At 36.9% G+C, this 18,860-nt stretch overlaps 2 protein-coding genes across 2 annotated transcripts; one reads left to right on the top strand and one right to left on the bottom strand.

Annotated features, from left to right (window-relative positions):
* Positions 1-1,467: 1,467 nt before the first annotated feature.
* Positions 1,468-2,337, bottom strand: LOC116012733 (defensin-like protein 1). The gene is made up of 2 exons (XM_031252390.1): positions 2,232-2,337; positions 1,468-1,871 (listed from the first exon to the last, which is right to left on the bottom strand). The coding sequence occupies exons 1-2, from the start codon at positions 2,293-2,295 to the stop codon at positions 1,699-1,701; spliced, it is 237 nt and encodes a 78-aa protein (XP_031108250.1). The 5' UTR covers positions 2,296-2,337; the 3' UTR covers positions 1,468-1,698.
* A 9,012-nt stretch (positions 2,338-11,349) lies between these two features.
* On the top strand, positions 11,350-12,177 carry LOC116013171 (uncharacterized mitochondrial protein AtMg00810-like). Its single transcript, XM_031252820.1, has one exon. The coding sequence runs from the start codon at positions 11,350-11,352 to the stop codon at positions 12,175-12,177; it is 828 nt and encodes a 275-aa protein (XP_031108680.1).
* The last annotated feature ends 6,683 nt before the right edge of the window (positions 12,178-18,860 follow it).

Raw genomic sequence — 18,860 nt, 5'->3', positions numbered from 1 at the left:
CATGTTGTAGTCCAGCTTCCTAGTATATTTTTTTACGGACTAAAAGACATATGCGACCTAATGTTCTATCCATTTAATATTTGTGTTCATTGCCAATTTTGCCCCTCCTGCTTTGGGGTAGGGCGGCTTCATACATAATTTATACTGTAATTATTTATAAATTGTATAAATATATAATGCTTGTAAATGTTTTATATAAATATATAATTACACTAGACAAAATCAACCAGCATCATTAACAATTTAACGTTGATATTAATAAAGATGCATTCTTTTTAAAGAGTTTGAATCTGTGAAATACGGAGTAATAATTTTAAATTCAAAACAATTAAACCTAGAAAAATTTTGGAGGTAGGGTAGAACCGAGCTTATAGGTTGGAGGACCGCTCTACTGGCCCTGAACTACGGCAGACAAACTACTTCAATGGCCTTGTGTAGTCTAGCAGTACAAAGTGGCTCTCCAAATGGGAGGTCATGAGTTCGAGCCTCAATGGGGGCAATTATTGACTCTTTGTGCTTTAGCTAGTTGAGAAAATAATTATGAATGTAGTACTAAAAAAAAAAGGAACTAATAAGCACCGGCAAGAACCACAACCCAAAATGATTACCCATGTGCATACACACCCCCTTAGTGCTACAAGTACATAACTTGTTTACTTTAGCTTCATTGTTTCATGCTTATAAATTATTATCATACAAGTAAAGCACATATAGAGAGAGGTTTCCTCTTTAATTTAGTGACTAGTGAACTCGCTCTGCTTAATGAACATAAAGGTTCTACCTGATGCACATCATTAGCTCAAGTTTCAACTAGAGTTTCATCCATAAAATTCAACTTTATGCAACTTTCAAGAAATTTTCTTAAAAGTCATGTATCCACCTTGGATAATGTGTCATGGCTCCAAAAGCAATAATAAGGATCTAGCAAAGAATGTTGGTCAAAAGGATCTATTGCTTATCATCCTTTGTTATAAGCAATGTTGCTTATCTCAAAAGTGTTAGGAACATTTTGTTTTAGATTTTGATGATACCAAAAGATAGCAATTTTAGACCCCAAATTATTTTATTTGGACTTGTGATTTTATGCGTGCTCAACATTCTGACAAACCGAATGGTACCTCGAGTAGTTAAAGTTTGTTAATCTGAATGATAACTCGAGATGTTAGCCTCAACAAACAATTCGTAAAGTAACCGGAGTGGAATGAAGATCAGAGTGAGGATGAAATTTTAAGCATGTATGTGAAGCATTTGGAGTGGTCTCAAGAATTAAATTTTACATTACTAGGAATTTTGGAAAAAGAAGCCACCATCACAATAGAAATCATTTTCAAAAAAGTCTAAGTGTTGTCCAAGAATTTATATTACAAGGCAAGTAAATGTGGAAGTTGAAATAAGTAATACTTGAAAGATAACACATACATGCATATTATACAACGTAACCAACTCGATCGCCAAAAACTTTGGCTATTGAAAAAAGGATATGATGGACACACTTTTTATTAATTATTTTATTTTCTGCAAAGTACATGCAATTCATTGTAATACAATAATTAGGCAGCAGAGAATTCATTGTAATACAATTAGGTAGGCATGCAGCATGCAGTATTATTCATATACTTTGAGGGATTATTGTTATTATATTATTGATGATCATCATGACTGACATTGACACACATATATATATAGAAGTCTTCATCATCAGCAATTGAAATAGCAGAAGCAAGCCATTCCAAGGTCATGCCAGTGACATGAGCCGGAAACCGCGCCTTCATTAGTCCGGCAACGGAGATCACAGTCGCCACCATTATCACACCAACCGGTGTACGTTTGGCTTAGCTTCCCGCACACCTTTTCTTCACCTACTTTACTCTCTATAAACATAACAACATTATATTAACTACAAAGTTAGTTAGAGCGCAACACAAGTATATATACTACGTACAAAATCAAACTCACAAACCATATATATATAAAGTTAAGGGTGATGTTTCAATTAAAACTGTTCCTCGGGTGAGAACCTGTGAACTTGTACATAGTGTATCCTACATAAATGTACACATACAATCTCATATTCCAATGCCGACAATGCGCACAATTGAAATAGTTTGCTTGTGTACATTTATGTAGACTATTGCGCGTGTACGTTCATTTTGCATTGGTTCACATATTCTCACAAGAGGAGAGATCGATTCTCATTTGATAATTATATATATAATGCCACGATTACTCACCGGTAGGCGTCGCTATGAGGAAGCAGAAAAGAAAAGCAAGAAATATGGTGTAGGATTTTGCCATTTCTGTATGCGTATTTGCAATAATAGGCTACACTCAATGTTGTTATGTAATTTGTAGTGAGATGTGAGATTAAGCGGAGTGGTGTGTATTTATATTGAGGGAATGTGAGTAGGTACGTATGCAAACATGACGACAGCGAGTAGCGAGCGTTAATCTTAATGTTCTTTGTATCCATCACTTTGCTACCATTTGTCCACATAATCGTGTCCCTACCTACGTGTCTGCATTCCAATTCATTCGGCTGCCCAATGTCTGGTAATTTTGGCACTTAATTTATGTTTGTATTGCCATCTTTGGTGAGCATATAAGATTCCTCACCTCATCTTTTTATTGTTGGGGATTTAGAACAACTAACCTCGATAGTTCCATATTTTGTTAGGCTTTTGCAGTGACACTTAGAGAAGAGAAAGAAGAGGGAAGATGAAAAAAAAAAAAAAAACAAAATAAAATAAAAATTTGACAACAACAACAAATTGGCATGCGGATGTGCACCAAACGTGCAGGAAGGCGGCAAATTTTCTCCATTTCTCTTAGCTACAAGTCTCACAAAGAACTTCTACTTGCAGTGAAAAATCCAATAAAAAACTCATCTCCACATCAGAAGAAAATCATCTTCAAATTTTCTGTAAAAATCTCTCAAAAAACTACAAATGTGTTGCTCTAATACCATAGATATTAAATGTTTTCTTATATTAAATGTACTTGTAATTGTTGAATTGGTGTTTATAGCATGTTTTCATGGCACGAATAATCGTGAATTATGGCAATAGATCAAACTTTATCTCAAAACTTACCGTGGTTAACAACATTTCAAACTCATTGATAATTTATTTTCAAAACTCTTATTGGGTTGTGCCTATCGAGGTAGCCCCAAATCCCAAAGATCCAAATTACCAAGATATTTAAGCTAAGGCCACTTAAGAATTCCAAGGCTGAAATTCCAATATCAACTCCCAAGATCTCTTCTCTCCAACACTTAAGAAATCCTATGAGCCTTGATAGACATATAGCCCTGAAGTTGATAACGTCTCACAAAGAGACAAGGTCTAGAGATATACCAAGGAATGGAGCTAACAACCCACAAGAAGATAGAGTAGTCAAAATGCGTTGGTGGGGCAAGGTGATCGATTAGGCTCGCTACTTGGCAAGCCTAGGTTTTGCTAGCCCACACCTAAGTGGGTACCCGCCACAAGGAGCAACGAGGGAAGCTAACAACTAACAAGGAGGCAAGGTTAAGAGGGCTACCACTTACCAGGGAGGGAAACTGGCAACACACAATAAGAAAAAGTCAAACGGCCATCAAGAAAGGAAGTAGACATTACAGTGAGAATATATAGCTTGTAGGGTGCTCAAAGATCATTGAATTGGGAGTAAGAGAAAGTGCACAGACCTAGCTATACCTAATAGTGTTGTCTCAACTTCTATTCCCTTATTAGGTAGAAGTAGGACTTCCCCGCATTGAGCTACGGGCAAGACCCTTTTTGCGATGACCTTTGTGTTTGCGAAGCAAGGGTCCTAGTAGAAGTGGTGATCCCATCAAAATGGGCCTTTAGGTACTATCCAAAACAAAATGAGGAAAATCTTTAGGTAGAATTAAGCTTTCTTGAATAAAGAAGGGACGCAACTCATCAGAGGGTAGCTAATTAAATACCAAAGGATTATAAAAGAATAACATGACACTCAAGCCAGGGTGCATTGATATCAAGTGGAGGACAAGTATTGAAGCAAAAGGAGGCTTGCAAACCCTTGGAAGGTGGAAAACTAGCTAAAAATTAGGAAGGTCATTACTAAGTCGGGTAATATGCAAAGGAATGTATAACATAGGAAAAAAAATCTACGGAAGGCCATAGAGACAGTATGGAACGCACATATTTTATAGAAATTCTTTCAATGAAGTTTGGAGGTGTTGGGGGAGAATTAGTTAGTATTCACACAAATAAGGCATCAAGTACAAATTAAAAAATGAATCTGTAAAAAAAAAGCTAATTTCTTGCAAGGGCATGGTGACTGGGTGCAAAGTTCCAAGATTAATTTCTAGTGAGCTAATAGACTGAAGAAGTAATTAAACTGGGTAACATGAAATTTAGGGTCAAAGTGCAAGAAAATAGAAATTTTGGGTGCATTGTTAAAACGTAAAAACGCATATATATATAGGAGGGTGAGAGGTGAGGCAATGGGTAGGCGATCTAAGTGAAGGGGCGGTTGGGACAAACCGTCCTTCGCATTCGATGCATCTAAACGTGGCTCACGTGTCTGGCAGAGATGATTGAGGCATGCTTTGTACAAACAGCATCATCACTTCTCATCGAGTATTAGATCAGACTTCACTTCTCATCGAGTATTGGATTTGAACTTGTACCTTGGGCTCATGTTGTAGTCCAGCTTCCAAGTATATTTTTTTACGGACCAAAAGGCACATGCGACCTAATGTTCTATCCATTTAATATTTGTGTTCATTGCGAATTTTGCCCCTCCTGCTTTGTGGTAGGGCTGCTTCATACATATAATTTATTATACTGTAATTATTTATGAATTGTATAAATATATAATGTTTGTAAATGATTTACATAAATATATAATTACACTTGACAAAATCAACCATCATTAACAATTTAACGTTGATATTAATAAAGATGCATTCTTTTTAAAAAGTTTAAATCTGTGAAATACGTAGTAATAATTTTAAATTCAAAACAATTAAATCTAGAAAAATTTTGGAGGTAGGGTAGAGCGGAGCTTTTAGGTGGGAGGACCGCTCTACTAGCCCTGAACTATGGCAGACAAACTACTAATCAATGGCCTTGTGGTCTAGCGGTACGAAGTGGCTCTACCAAGTAGAAGGTCATGAGTTTGAGCCTTGTTGGGAGCAGTTATTGACGGTTTGTGCTTCAGCAAGTTTTACTTTAGCTTCGTACAAGTAAAGCACATATAGAGAGGTTTCTTGTTTAATTTAGTGACTAGTGAGCCCTGCTTAATGAACATAAAGGTTCTACCTTATGCACACCATTAGCTCAAGTTTCAACTAGAAATTCGAATGCAAATAAAATAAATGATGACCTGAGCATAGAAACTGACTACCTGAATGCAATCGTATATTCATCTAAAAGTTCTAACTCAATAGTTCAATGAATTCACTATTGCAAGAAGAGGTTTATTACCAAACTTATGTTTTGATTCGGAAAGCTATTGTCAAACAATTCTAGAGTTGCATTAACATGACCATTTTTATCAGACAGCACCATACAAATAGTTCCAACCACAAGCATTTGACAAAACAAGCTAAGCCATATAAGCCAAAGGGAGAATGAAAAGAATCCAAAGCACTTAAAACATTATAATAAGTCATATCATATGGGAATCAAATCTATCAAAAAAGATCAAAATCATGCCAAAACAGCAGTTTTAAGAAACAAATAGCAGCAAATAATTCATACCATAAAAGTCTTGCTACTGATGTAGAAGTTATACTGCTTAGACTCTTCGTTCTTTAACTTTTTTTTTTTTTTGAAAGGTTCCTGCTTAAACTTCTACTTCTTATAAAAATATGGATGCTTTCAATCCCCTGTTGCTTGAATCTTTTGTTGTTGATTGAGAACCTTTGTAGTTGTAAAGTTCTGATGCCTCTCATAAGCTTTATGTCACCTTATGATGCTTGAGAAAGCCTTACTGCTCTTAAACTATTATTGTCTATAACATCATGTTGCTGATGATGTACATGTCAACATCTTCATCAGCCTCCAAACTCCTTGTTGTCGTAGAGTCTTGCTCCTATGTTAGACTTGTGTTGCTATCAACTTATGTTGTTTGTGATGACTTCATCATGACATCAGCACAAAAGTTTTGCCGTGTTGAATTCCCCTTTACACTAACAAAACTAAAAATTTGAGGGTCTAAAATCTATCCTATATTACATTATGACACATCAAAATCTAATTACGGTCTAAAATCTATCTTAAATTATATACATCTCGTCCGTCTTTACAAGTTATCACCACCACCGATATTTTCTCGAATAGTGGTGTCTTCACCATCCCTTGATATTCTGTCAATTGTTAAAAAACCCAATATTTCACCAATTGATGAGAAGCCCTGAGATTTTGATATTCCACAAAATGTTGGGGAGCTAGTAGAATAAGATATTCTACGAGTTGTTAAGGAATTTAGAGATCTCGATATTCCACCAATTATTGATCGATGAGCAGCGAATAAATCCAATTGCGAATCAACAATTATAGGATGATATTCCACAAGCTCCACCAATTTTTGAGGAGCAAGTGGTTCATGTTATCGCACTAATGGTTGAGGAGTCAATACATCTTTGTATTCAATCGATTATATTGTTGAGGCTGGGGAGGTGATAAATAATTAATTATAGAAATTATTGTATTTTAGAAATAAGTAATAAGATAACACATACATATTATACAACCAACTCATCGCCAAAAACTTTGGCTATTGAAAAAAAAGACTGACACACTTGTTATTAATTATTTTATTTTCTGCCAAAGTACAATTCATTGTAATACAATTAGGTAGGATTATTCATAGTTTGAGGGATTATTGTTATTATTGCACGCAGATCATCATGAGTGACATTGACGCAAAGAAGTTGAATAATTATATATATTATATTAGTGAGGTGAGCAATTGAAATAGCAGAAGCAAGCCCATCCAAAATCGTTCCAGTGACATGCGCCCAAAACCGCACTTTCAACATCCCGGCAACGGATATCACAGTCGCCACCATCACACCAACCGGAGTACGTTTGGCTTGCCTTCTCGCACAACTTTTCTTCACTCACTTTACTCTCTATCAATATAACATACATTATATTATATTATATGTATTAACTACTATACCAAGTTAGTTAGAGCACACGTATACTACGTACAAAATCAAATTCACAAACCATATATATATATATATAAAATGCCATGATTACTCACCGGTAGGTGTTGCAATGAGGAAGCAGAAAAGAAAGGCAACAAATATTGTGTATGATTTTGCCATTGCTGTATACGAATTTACAATAATAATGTTGTTATGTAATTTGTAGGTAGTGAGATTAAGCGTGGAAGGAGTGGTGTGTATTTATATTGAGGAAATGTGAGTAGGTACGTATGCAAACATGACGACACTAATGCTAGCGCGTTAATCTTAATGTACTTTGTATCCATCACTTTGCTATACCATTTGATAAAATGAAGAAGGATGATCAATTCAGAAGGTGGAAGCCAAAGCGAAAGCTGTTAGCTGCTCAAACAAAACTCCATAAAGCCTTAAGGGAATTTTTGTACTTTCCTAAGTTTTGTTAGTTGTAATCGTCTCCTAGCTACTGTACTTAAGCTGAACTCTTTTTCCCTCCAACATTCATTCAATCAGATTCCAATTTTCCAGTTTACAGATTGCAGTGTCTCACCTCATTGACATGCACTAAGCTTTTCATCATGGTATCAGAGCTTCATCGAAGCTATGCCGCAGCGGTGATGGCGGAAAACGATGAAGGTGTTTCGATTGAAGGACAAGGAGGAGGTGCTTCAAACTCAAATCAGAATCCAACTCAACGCACCGATGAGTTCGACGATCCGCTATATTTGCATATTACGGAGAATCCAAATCTTGTTCTTGTCTCTCCGCCTCTGTCCAAAATCAATTACAACTCCTGGAGCAGAGCGATGAAAATAGCACTCGAAGTCAAGAACAAGTTCGGTTTCGCGGATGGAAGTATTGCGAAGCCGGATGAGTCTGATCCTAAACACGCAGTATGGAGAAGATGCAATAATATTGTGTGCTCGTGGATCTTCAAATCAATTAGCCCTACCATTGCAGAAGGAGTTCTCTACTTTGACATAGCAGCAGATATATGGAATGTGCTCAGGAAGAGATACTCACAAGTAGATCCTCATCGGATTGCTGAACTGCAGAATGAGATATATAGATGCTCACAAGGTAATCTATCCATCAATGAATTTTTTACTAAGAGCAATGCGTTATGGATGCAATTAAATGCTATGAGGCCAATTCCTGCTTGTGAATGTATGCTTAAGTGTTCTTGTACCTTAGTAAGTAAGATCCAGAAAGAAAAAGAGGAGGATCAAATCATCAGGTTCTTGGAAGGCTTGAATGAGGAATATGAAAACATCAAGTCAGGGATCCTTGTTATGGAGCCTATTCCTACCATGGAAAAGGTGCTGAATATGACTTTGAAAATGGAAAGGAAACTCAAGAATTCAATTGATGTCAGAGGCAGTGATCTTGTTCAGACTAATGCAGTGCAGAATTACACAGATGAACAGTCTGTGGTGGCAGCATTCAATTCATATAACAAGAAGAGGTTTAATGCTGGTTCAGGAAAGAATGTTCCTAAGTGTACATACTATGGGATGCAAGGGCACACTGTTGAAAAGTGCTACAAGAAACATGGCTATCCTCCTGGGTGGGTAGCTGGTTATAAGTCCAAAGGGAGACAGAATCAAGAGGTACAGCAGAATTCTAACACCTATGCCTCTGTTAATCACATTGGAGATGTAGGACTCTCCACTGAGCAGCTTCACAAACTCATGACACTGTTGCAAAGTCAAGGAAATCAGGCATCCACCAGTGCAGTTGTGGCAGTCACCAACACTGGACTTAAACCTGACTTCAAAGTTCCCATGGAGAGTGATCACAATGAAGGCAGGTTCATTTCTAAACCTTCTGTTAATGCTACTCTAAATCTTTCAAATGTCTGGATCCTAGACTCAGGAGCAACTGACCACATTGTGTGTTCACTAGAGTATTTTGATACTTATGCTGAAGTTCATGGAATACTGGTAAAACTACCTAATGGGGATAGAGTAGAAGTTACTCATATAGGTCAGGTCAAACTACACATGGATATAATCTTGCAGAATGTGTTGCTCATTCCATCTTTCACCTTTAATATCATTTCTGCTAGCAAATTGTTAAAGCAATCCAGTTGTGAAATTCTTGTGAGGGCTGATTCTTGTACCCTTCAGGGGCACTTTGGGATAGTGGATGGTTTTGCTAATGAGAAGGATGGGCTGTACCTGATCACCAAGCCTCCCACCAAGAAGAGAAAGTGTTTTCCTAATTCTAATTCAAATTCTGTTTGCAGTATTTCTTTTACAGAATTGTGGCATAATAGATTAGGGCACTTCCCTGTAAATAAGATGAGACTGTTGAAAGGAATAAAACTTGGTTTTCCTCTAAAATGCAACTCTGACTTTGTATGTGACACTTGCCATTTTGCTAAACAAAGAAGATCAAACTTTCCTACTAGCACAACTACAACAGAGAAAAGTTTTGATCTAATCCATATGGATGTCTGGGGCCCCTTTCAAGTGGCTTCTATGAAGGGGGAGCATTATTTCTTAACTATTGTAGATGAGCACAGCAAGTTCACATGGCTGCATCTAATGAAACACAAGTCAGAAGTGAAGTCCATATTTCAGAACTTCTATAGCTATGTGAGAACTCAGTTCACAACCAAAATCAAAGTGGTTAGGACTGACAATGGAGGAGAGTTCATGCTGAGTAGTTTTCTTAATGACAAAGGGATCATACACCAAAGGAGTTGTGCCTATACACCCCAACAGAATGGAGTGGCTGAGAGAAAACAACAACACATCTTGAATACTGCCAGGGCTTTGAAGTTTCAATCTGGAGTGACAGATGAGTTTTGGGGCCATTGTGTCCTCCATGCCTCATTCTTAATCAATAGACTGCCTACTGAGGTTCTTCATGGTAGCAGTCCCTATCAAATTCTGTTTGGCAAAGATGTTGACTACAATCAACTAAGATCTTTTGGCTGTTTGGCTTTTGCTGGAACTATTGCACAAGGCAGGAATAAGATGCAGTCAAGAGCTAGAAAATGTATCTTTCTAGGCTTTCCAGCTGCTGTAAAGGGTTATATTCTGTATGACTTGAATGACAAAACTACATTTGTGTCAAGAGATGTTCACTTTTATGAGCAAACATTTCCACTCAATGTCAGAAAAGGAGTCCCAGGGCTCAAAACCAGCAATGACAAATCAGGAAATTCTAACCCTCCTCTTCCTTTGATTCCTACTGACATAGTTATTGGTGAATGGGATGATACAGTTACTAGTGGATGGGAGCCTATCAGACAGCAAACCAGCATTGGAAACCAGAATCAAACTCATTCTAATGATGGGACAGACAGAGTTGATGATCACATTGATCATCCACCAGATCCTTCTGATGAACAGCCAAGCCTCAGTCCAGCTGCTCACATTGAGCAATCTCTCTCTGAGGGCAATTCATCAGAAATCCACATTGGGCAACCCCAATCTGAAAGTCACTTACCAGATGATCAGACTGATTTGCCACAACCTAGGAGGTCAACAAGAGCAAGGGTGATGCCTAACAGATTGCAGGACTACATTTGTCAATCCACAATGATGAACTATGGTGATAACAGAACCTCACCTCACTCCATCACTAAGGTTATTTCCTATGATCAATTGCCTTTCAATCATAGGATTTGTGCAGCCTCCATTGTTTCTGTGCCTGAGCCCCAATCTTACAAAGAAGCTGTTAAGTGTGAGGAATGGAGACAGGCCATGCAAACTGAAATAGAAGCCCTATATCACAACAATACCTGGTTTTTGACAGAATTACCAGCAGGGAAATCTCCTATTGGTTGCAAATGGGTTTATAAGGTCAAACATAGGGTTGATGGTTCAATTGAAAGATACAAGGCCAGATTGGTTGCCAAGGGGTACACACAACAATTGGGTGTGGACTACATTGAGACCTTCTCTCCTGTGGAAAGAATGACAACTATTAAGACTTTCTTGGCAGTAGCGATTGCAAAAGGTTGGGATATTCAGCAACTTGACATCAATAATGCCTTCCTACATGGAGACCTAGATGAAGAGGTATACATGGTACTGCCCCCTGGCTTTCAGACAGATAAACCAAATTAGGTTTGCAAATTGATGAGGTCCTTGTATGGGTTAAAACAAGCTAGCAGGCAGTGGAATGCAAAGTTAACTAAAGCCCTACAAGACAATGGTTTTAAACAGTCAATGGCAGATCCTTCCTTGTTCACAAAACATTCTGGGAAATCATTTCTTGCTCTCTTGGTCTATGTTGATGACATCCTTGTTGCAGGCACAGACTCCAATCAGATTAAGGATCTAAAACAGCTGCTAGACAGATCCTTCAAGATCAAAGATCTTGGTGCCTTGAATTACTTCTTGGGAATTGAAGCATTCAGAAGTTCCAAGGGTATTAATATTTGCCAAAGAAAATATGCTTTGGAAATCTTACAAGAAAATGGATTCTTAGAGGCTAAACCCTCAAGAACACCATCTGTGCCAGGGCAGAAACTGAATAACCTAGAAGGCACTCTCATTGAGCAGCCTGAAATTTTCAGAAGGTTGGTTGGGAAACTCCTTTATCTCACCAACACTAGACCTGACATAGCCCATGCAGTTCAACAATTGAGCCAATTTGTGGATAAACCAAGGGATAGCCATCTAGTTGCAACTCACAGAGTGCTGAGATACATAAAAGGATCACCTGGAAAAGGTCTCTTCTATCCAGCAAATCCTAATTTCAAACTACAAGGATTTTCTGACTCTGATTGGGCAAATTGTATAAAGAGCAGAAAATCTATTACTGGATACTGCATTTACCTTGGAGAGTCCTTGATTTCTTGGAAGACAAAAAAACAAGCTACTGTGTCTAGATCATCTTCTGAAGCAGAATATAGGGCATTGGCATCAACTACTTGTGAAATCCAATGGCTCAAATATCTATTGGCAGATCTCAATTCAGAAATACACAGCCCAGTTGCTCTATTTTGTGACAATAACTCTGCAATGGCAATATATGAATTAAAGTGTTTATGAATATAATGTTTTTTTTTCTATTCAATTTATTTTATCTGATTCATTAGGTTTTATATTTTGCCATAAATATTTTTATAACATTTAAACTATTTTAAAATTTCACCATATTCAAATATAGTTTTGGTTTTGATCTGTTTCTAACTATCTTATAGTTTATCATAAACATTATATTGTAATTTATAATGTCTTTTGTATTATATTTGAACTATATATGTTGTGGCCACGTGAACTGTTAAAATATTTTAGAATTGGTTTTATTAATTAATTAGGATGATTATCTTAAAATCATTTTAGATTTAGTTTGTTAGAACTATATTATTATTCATGTTTATCTTAGTTTGTTGGTTAGAATTACTTTATCCTATTTCTAATAATTATCTCATTCATGTGGTTATAATATGTTTGTCAATGGTTATTTAACGCCATTGCATGCCAAATGAAATATAGATTCGAGATGAATTCTTGAGGTAGATTGAAAAACTGAGATAATTTTCCTGAGTTCGACCATGAACTAGTGATTCATGGAACTTGACTTATCAAGTGCGAAACCCCACATGTGGCGTCAAAATCATTCTCATATCGCTCTATAATCGGCCGTGAGGCGAAAATCAAGCTCAAAACCCAAAAACAACCCCTTACCCAACCTAAATTAAACTTACAAATTGATCACACCAAGCCTAATAAACCGTTCTAAAAAAATCCTTTTCTAATTAGATTGTAAAGAGAAGATCGAGTTAACCAGGTTCATATCATTATAGGTGTTTGATATTTTATCACTGACATTTCTAAAATCATTTAAATTATGCCCCACTCAAATAATTTTCTAGATCTGCCGCTGATTTTTATTGCCATCTTTGGTGAGCATAGGAATCCTCACCTCATATATTCAACACCTCTTTTTAGCAAATTCAAATTATTGTTCTTCCCAACCTGGGAAGTAAGGAGCTTTCAACACAAATTTCAGCATCATCTTTTTGTCGTTTGGGATTTAGAACAACCTCATTAGTTCTACATTTTGTTAGTTACGGTAATAATGTGTTACCGGTATCTTGTATTATTAATATCAATGTTTGAGTACAGTGCAGTACAATAGAGGATTCTAGTATAGAAATGTTGCGTGTGTCAGAAAGTCCCCCCCCCCTCTACAAGTGAGCTCAACGACTCTCTGCTTCACCTTCAATGCGCAGTAAGCGGAAGTTAATGCTGAGGAGTCGTTGGAGTGGATGTTAATGCTGGGGAGCCGTTGGAGTGACTCCTCATCTTTAATATGTAATAATGCGTAACGGCTTGTTTGTCGTCCGTTCTTTGTATTCGAGTCAGTGCGGGTGGTCCGGGTCGAATACTGCTTGCCTAATTACTCTGTCAGTTAGGTTTTTACAGTGACACTTAGGGAAGAGAAAGAAGAACTAGATGAAAATAAAATCAAAAAAAAAAAAACAAAAAATCTAACAAAAAGTAAGCATTAATGCATGCACGTGCCAAGCTGGGCAGGGCTGTGCACCAAACGTGTGCACCAAACGCGCATGGAGGCGGTAGCTTTCCTCCATTTCTCTCAGCTACAAGTCTCACAAAGAACTTCAACTTGTAGGGAAAAAAACAACTAAAAAACCCATCCCACATCAGCAAAAAACCATCTTCAAGTTTTTTTTTTTTTTTTGCAAAAACCTCTGAAAAAACCACAAATGTGGTTGCTCTAATACCATAGATATTGCTCAATTATTTTATATATATGTTTTCTTATATTATATGTACTTGTAATTATTGAATGGGTGTTTATATCATGTTTTGAAGGCACAGTTCGTGAATTAGTGCAATAGATTGAACTTTATCTCAAAACTTACCATGGTTAACAACATAACATTGCAAACCCATTGATAATTTATTTTCAAAACTCTTGTTGGGTTGTGCCTATCGAGGTAGCCCCAAATCCCAAATACCCAAATTTCCAAGACATTCAAGGCCACTGCTTAAGAAACCAAGGCTGAAATCTCAATATCAACTCTCAAGATCGCCTTCTCTCCAACACTTAAGAAATCCTATGAGCCTTAGTAGACATCTAGCCTTGAAGTTGATAATCCACTAGGAGACAAGGTCTAGAGATATACCAAAGAGTGAAGCCGAAAACCCATAAGAAGATAGAGCTGTCAAAATGGGTTAATGTTGGTGGAGCAGGGCAGTCGATTAAGCTCGTTCATTGGTGAGCCTAGGTTTTACTAGCCCACACCGCCCACCCCTAGCCCCCGGCCTAGGTGGGCACCTGCCACATACAACACCCTTTTAATTTTTTTCCTTATTCTTAAGTTGTTAGTTTACTACTTTGTTAAGTTTTACCATTTGTACATTATAAAAATAATTAAAGTAACTTGTCATAACTAACATAAGACATACTTTATGAAACATTAGACATTGCATATATTTTTAGATACTTAGACAATTATATTATATTATATTATATATATATATATATATATATATATATATATATATATATATATATATATATACCGCTCTTTGACAGGTCGTTATTTTTTAAACCCACCCCCTACCTAAGTAGGAGAGGGGCAGGGCGGCCCAACAGGCAAAGCCCGTTTTGACGACTTTACAAGAAGACAAGGCATAGGGTCCATAGGGAGCCACCAAGGAAGAAAGTTGACAACCCACAAGGAGCAAAGAGGGAAGCTAACAACCAACAAGGAGACAAGGCTCAGAGGGCTACCACTTACCAGGGAGGAAAACTGACACCCCACAATGAGAAAAATCCCACTTGTGCAAACATCATCTATCACTTCTCATCGAGCATTAGACTTCACTTGTCTTCTTTCGTTTTTGGACTTGCCTAATTTGTTAGAAGTTGTAATAACCACATTGAGTTTTGATAATCGATTTGCAACTATACAAATTCGATTAGGTAAGGGCACCTCATTTTTTAGTATAGAGGATTGAGTAATGAGTATCATATCAAACAGGGACTACGAATACTAGTATTATCCATTGTCCTCGTAGACTGGCGGTTGACACATATAGACTGTCTCCAAAAGGTTGGTATTAAGGAATGCATTGTGAATATTCAATTGGCGAACAGACCAATTCCGTGAAATAGCCAATTAACAAGAGCAACCGCACCTTAGTAGGCTTAACAACCGGACTGAAAGTCTTAAAGAAATCTTGGCTCGCAACCTAATTAAACCCCTTCGTAACCAGCCGAGCCTTATGCCGTTCTATTGAACCATCGGCATTTCGTTTAGTACAAAAAACTCACTTGTACCCAACTACATTCATACTGGGTTTCAACGAGACTAGCTGCCATGGTTGAGATCGGAGTCAATAAATCTTTGTATTCAATCAATTGTAGAGGATTCAATAGAAGTTACAAAGATTGACAATTTCTAACAAGAGTTTTGAGCAAAAGAGAGTGGATGGTATGAAATTTTAAGCATGTATGTCAAGCTTTTGGAGTGGTTTCAAGAATTACATTTTACATTACTAGGGCTTTTGGAAAAAGAAGTCACTCCCACAATAGAAATCATTTTCAGAAAAGTCTAAGGTGAGGCTTCATGTTGTCCACGTTTCCATTTGGTAGCTCAACCAAGGAGCCGAGTATCTGCAGTTACATGTGGCTATGCACATTTTTGCACGTACACCACAATGACAATGTGCTTTTTGAGGGAGGGAGAGGTGATAAATAATTAATCATACAAATTATTGTATTTTAGAAATAAGTAATAAGCTAAGATTAATACTTGAAAGATAACACATACATACTATACAACCAACTCGCCAAAAACTTTGGCTATTGAAAAAAAAAAAAGATGGACACACTTGTTATTAATTAATTATTTTAATATTAGCAAAGGCATCTACACCCCTCCCTCTCTAAAATTTTTCTCCACCTTCTCTCTATACTTTTCCGGTCTTCTTCTTCCCTTCCGGTGGTTGCCGCCTCCGCTTACTTTGCGGGATAGCGGAGGCGGCATCTTGCTCTCTTCCCACCATCTTCCTTTCCTTTCTTTTTCTCCCTTTTCTTCTTCTTCTTCTCCATCTTCACCCACCACTGCCACCACCTTCTTCTCCTTTCCTCCCCTCCGTTTTTCTTTTTCTTTTTCTCCTCCGGCTAGCCGTCCACTTCCACCACCACCGCACCTCTACTTTCCACCACCACGGCGCCTCTTCCACCAACGGCCACCGCACCGCCATCCCACCGCCACCACCGCCGCCACCGCCGTACCTCACCACCACCATTGCCGTCTCCTCCCTCCCATCTCCCATCTTTAAAATAATATATATATATATATATATATATAAAATAAAATAGGGGGTAGGGTAATAGGTTGATAGCCTTGAGACCCGTGCGTCTCGAGCTCTTAACTTCTTTGTCCTTTACCCTTTGTTTTGTCCTTTAATAATTGTTGTTGTTTTGTCTCCCTCTGCATTTATTGCAGTTGTCTCCCTCTGCATTTATTGCAGTTTATTATTTTCCTTCTCGTTTTGTACGAGGTTCGTTTTTGGAGGGCTTCAAGAAATATATGGTCATGGTTCGTGTGATACTCATCCTGATCGAAGTAGACGACAAAGATATACCCCTCATGAACATCAGTTCAGTCGGGAAGATACCCACTGATGAACCGGCCAAAGACACAAGGCTGGTTATGTACCTTCAGTTGGGGAAAATGTCAATGGACTTCAGTGAGAAGAAAAAGACTCAGGGGGTTTGCAAGTTGTTCCATCCAGAGGTCGACTTGTACACATTCTGCAAGGGCATCAATCACTCGTCAAAAGTTTTAAGGTCCTATGAGGATCAAAACTCTCTTGTAACACAGTTTGCGAATCTAAATTTTATTAGCTTAGCTAGAAAATTTAGTTCTATGTCAGATTGTATGAATTGGCTTTACATTCCATTGAACCTTGTATTTGTTTCTAATGTTTATTAATGAAGGTTTATTATTATTATCAAAAAAAATTAATTATTTTATTTTCTGCCAAGTACAATAATTAGGCAAAATGTAGATTGGAGTAGGATGGAGTCAACAGACTTTTAAATATTTTTATACTAAATTAAATCTTTAACACTTCCTTATGGTTATGGTTATTACTTAACTATATAGTCCAAGGGAAATTTGTTTTACAAAAACAAAGCTCGCATAGTGGAAAGAAGGTTGAATGATCTTCGAAATAAGAGACTAAAGATCTTGATCTTTTTTGAGCTTGAAGTCTCTTAAATTAAAAACTTAATAAATCGCGTATGAAGTTTTTGAATGCTTGATATCAAATTATATATCTTTTGTGCCTCTTCTCTTGGCATTTAATTTCTTCTACCCATTGTAGAGAAACAAATTAGAATTTCCCACTTGTCATTAAAATATTATGTTTGGATTTGACAATGATTGATGGCATCCAATATAATATATAGCTGCTTGCTTGTGACTTGTCCATAAAATTTAGCTTTATGCAACTTTCAAGAAACTTTCTTAAAAGTCATGTATCCACCTTGGATTATGTGTCATGGCTCCAAAAGCAATAATAAGGATCTAGCAAAGAATGTTGGTCAAAAGGATCTATTGCTTATCATCCTTTGTTATAAGCAATGTTGTTTATCTCAAAAGTGTTAGGATATTTTGTTTTAGATTTTGATGATACCAAAAGATAGGAATTTTAGACTGTAAATTATTTTATTTAGACTAGTGATTTTATGCGTGCTTGACATTCGGACAGACCGAACGGTTCCTTGAGTAGTTAAAGTTTGTTCATCCGAATGATAACTCAAGATGTTAGCCTCAACAAACAATTCGTAAAGTAACCCGAGTGGAAGATCTGAGGATGAAATTTTAAGCATGTATGTGAAGCATTTGGAGTGGTCTCAAGAATTAACTTTTACATTACTAGGGCTTTTGGACAAAGAAGTCACCATCGCAATAGAAATCATTTTCAAAAAAGTCTAAGATGAGACTTCATGTTGTCCAAGAATTTATATTACAAGGCAAGTCAATGTGCAAGTTGTCCATGTCTCCATTTGCGGGTAGCTCAACTGCTCAACCGAGGAGCATCATTTAATTTACATGTCGCTATGCTAATTTTAGAAATAAGTACTCCTTAATAAGATTAATACTTGAAAGATAACACATACATATTATACAACGTAACCAACTCGCCAAAAAATTTGGCTATTGAAAAAAAGATGGGCACACCTCTTATTAATTATATTATTTTATTTTCTGCAAAGTACAATTCATTGTAATACAATGTAATTAGGTAGGCAGCATGCAGTATTATTCATATATAGTTTGAGGGATTATTGTTATTATATTATTGCAGATGAGATGATGATGAGTGACATTATATTGACGCATGCATATATAGATCAGAAGTGGTGATCAGCAATTGAAATAGCAGAAGCAAGCCATTCCAAAGTCATGCCAGTGACATGAGCCGGAAACCGCGCCTTCAATAGTCCGGCAACGGAGATCACAGTCGCCACCATCACACCAACCGGGGTACGTTTTGCTTAGCGTTCCGCACACCTTTTCTTCACCTACTTTACTCTCTATAAACATACATAACAACATTATATTAACTACAAAGTTAGTTAGAGCGCAACACAAGTATATATACTACGTACAAAATCACAAACCATATATATATATATATATATATATATATATATATATATATATATATATATATATATA

This window comes from Ipomoea triloba, chromosome 3, assembly GCF_003576645.1.
Source record: "Ipomoea triloba cultivar NCNSP0323 chromosome 3, ASM357664v1".
NCBI classification, from domain to species: domain Eukaryota; kingdom Viridiplantae; phylum Streptophyta; class Magnoliopsida; order Solanales; family Convolvulaceae; genus Ipomoea; species Ipomoea triloba.
Note: the sequence above shows the minus strand (reverse complement) of the source record. Positions and strands in the feature narration are given on the sequence as shown.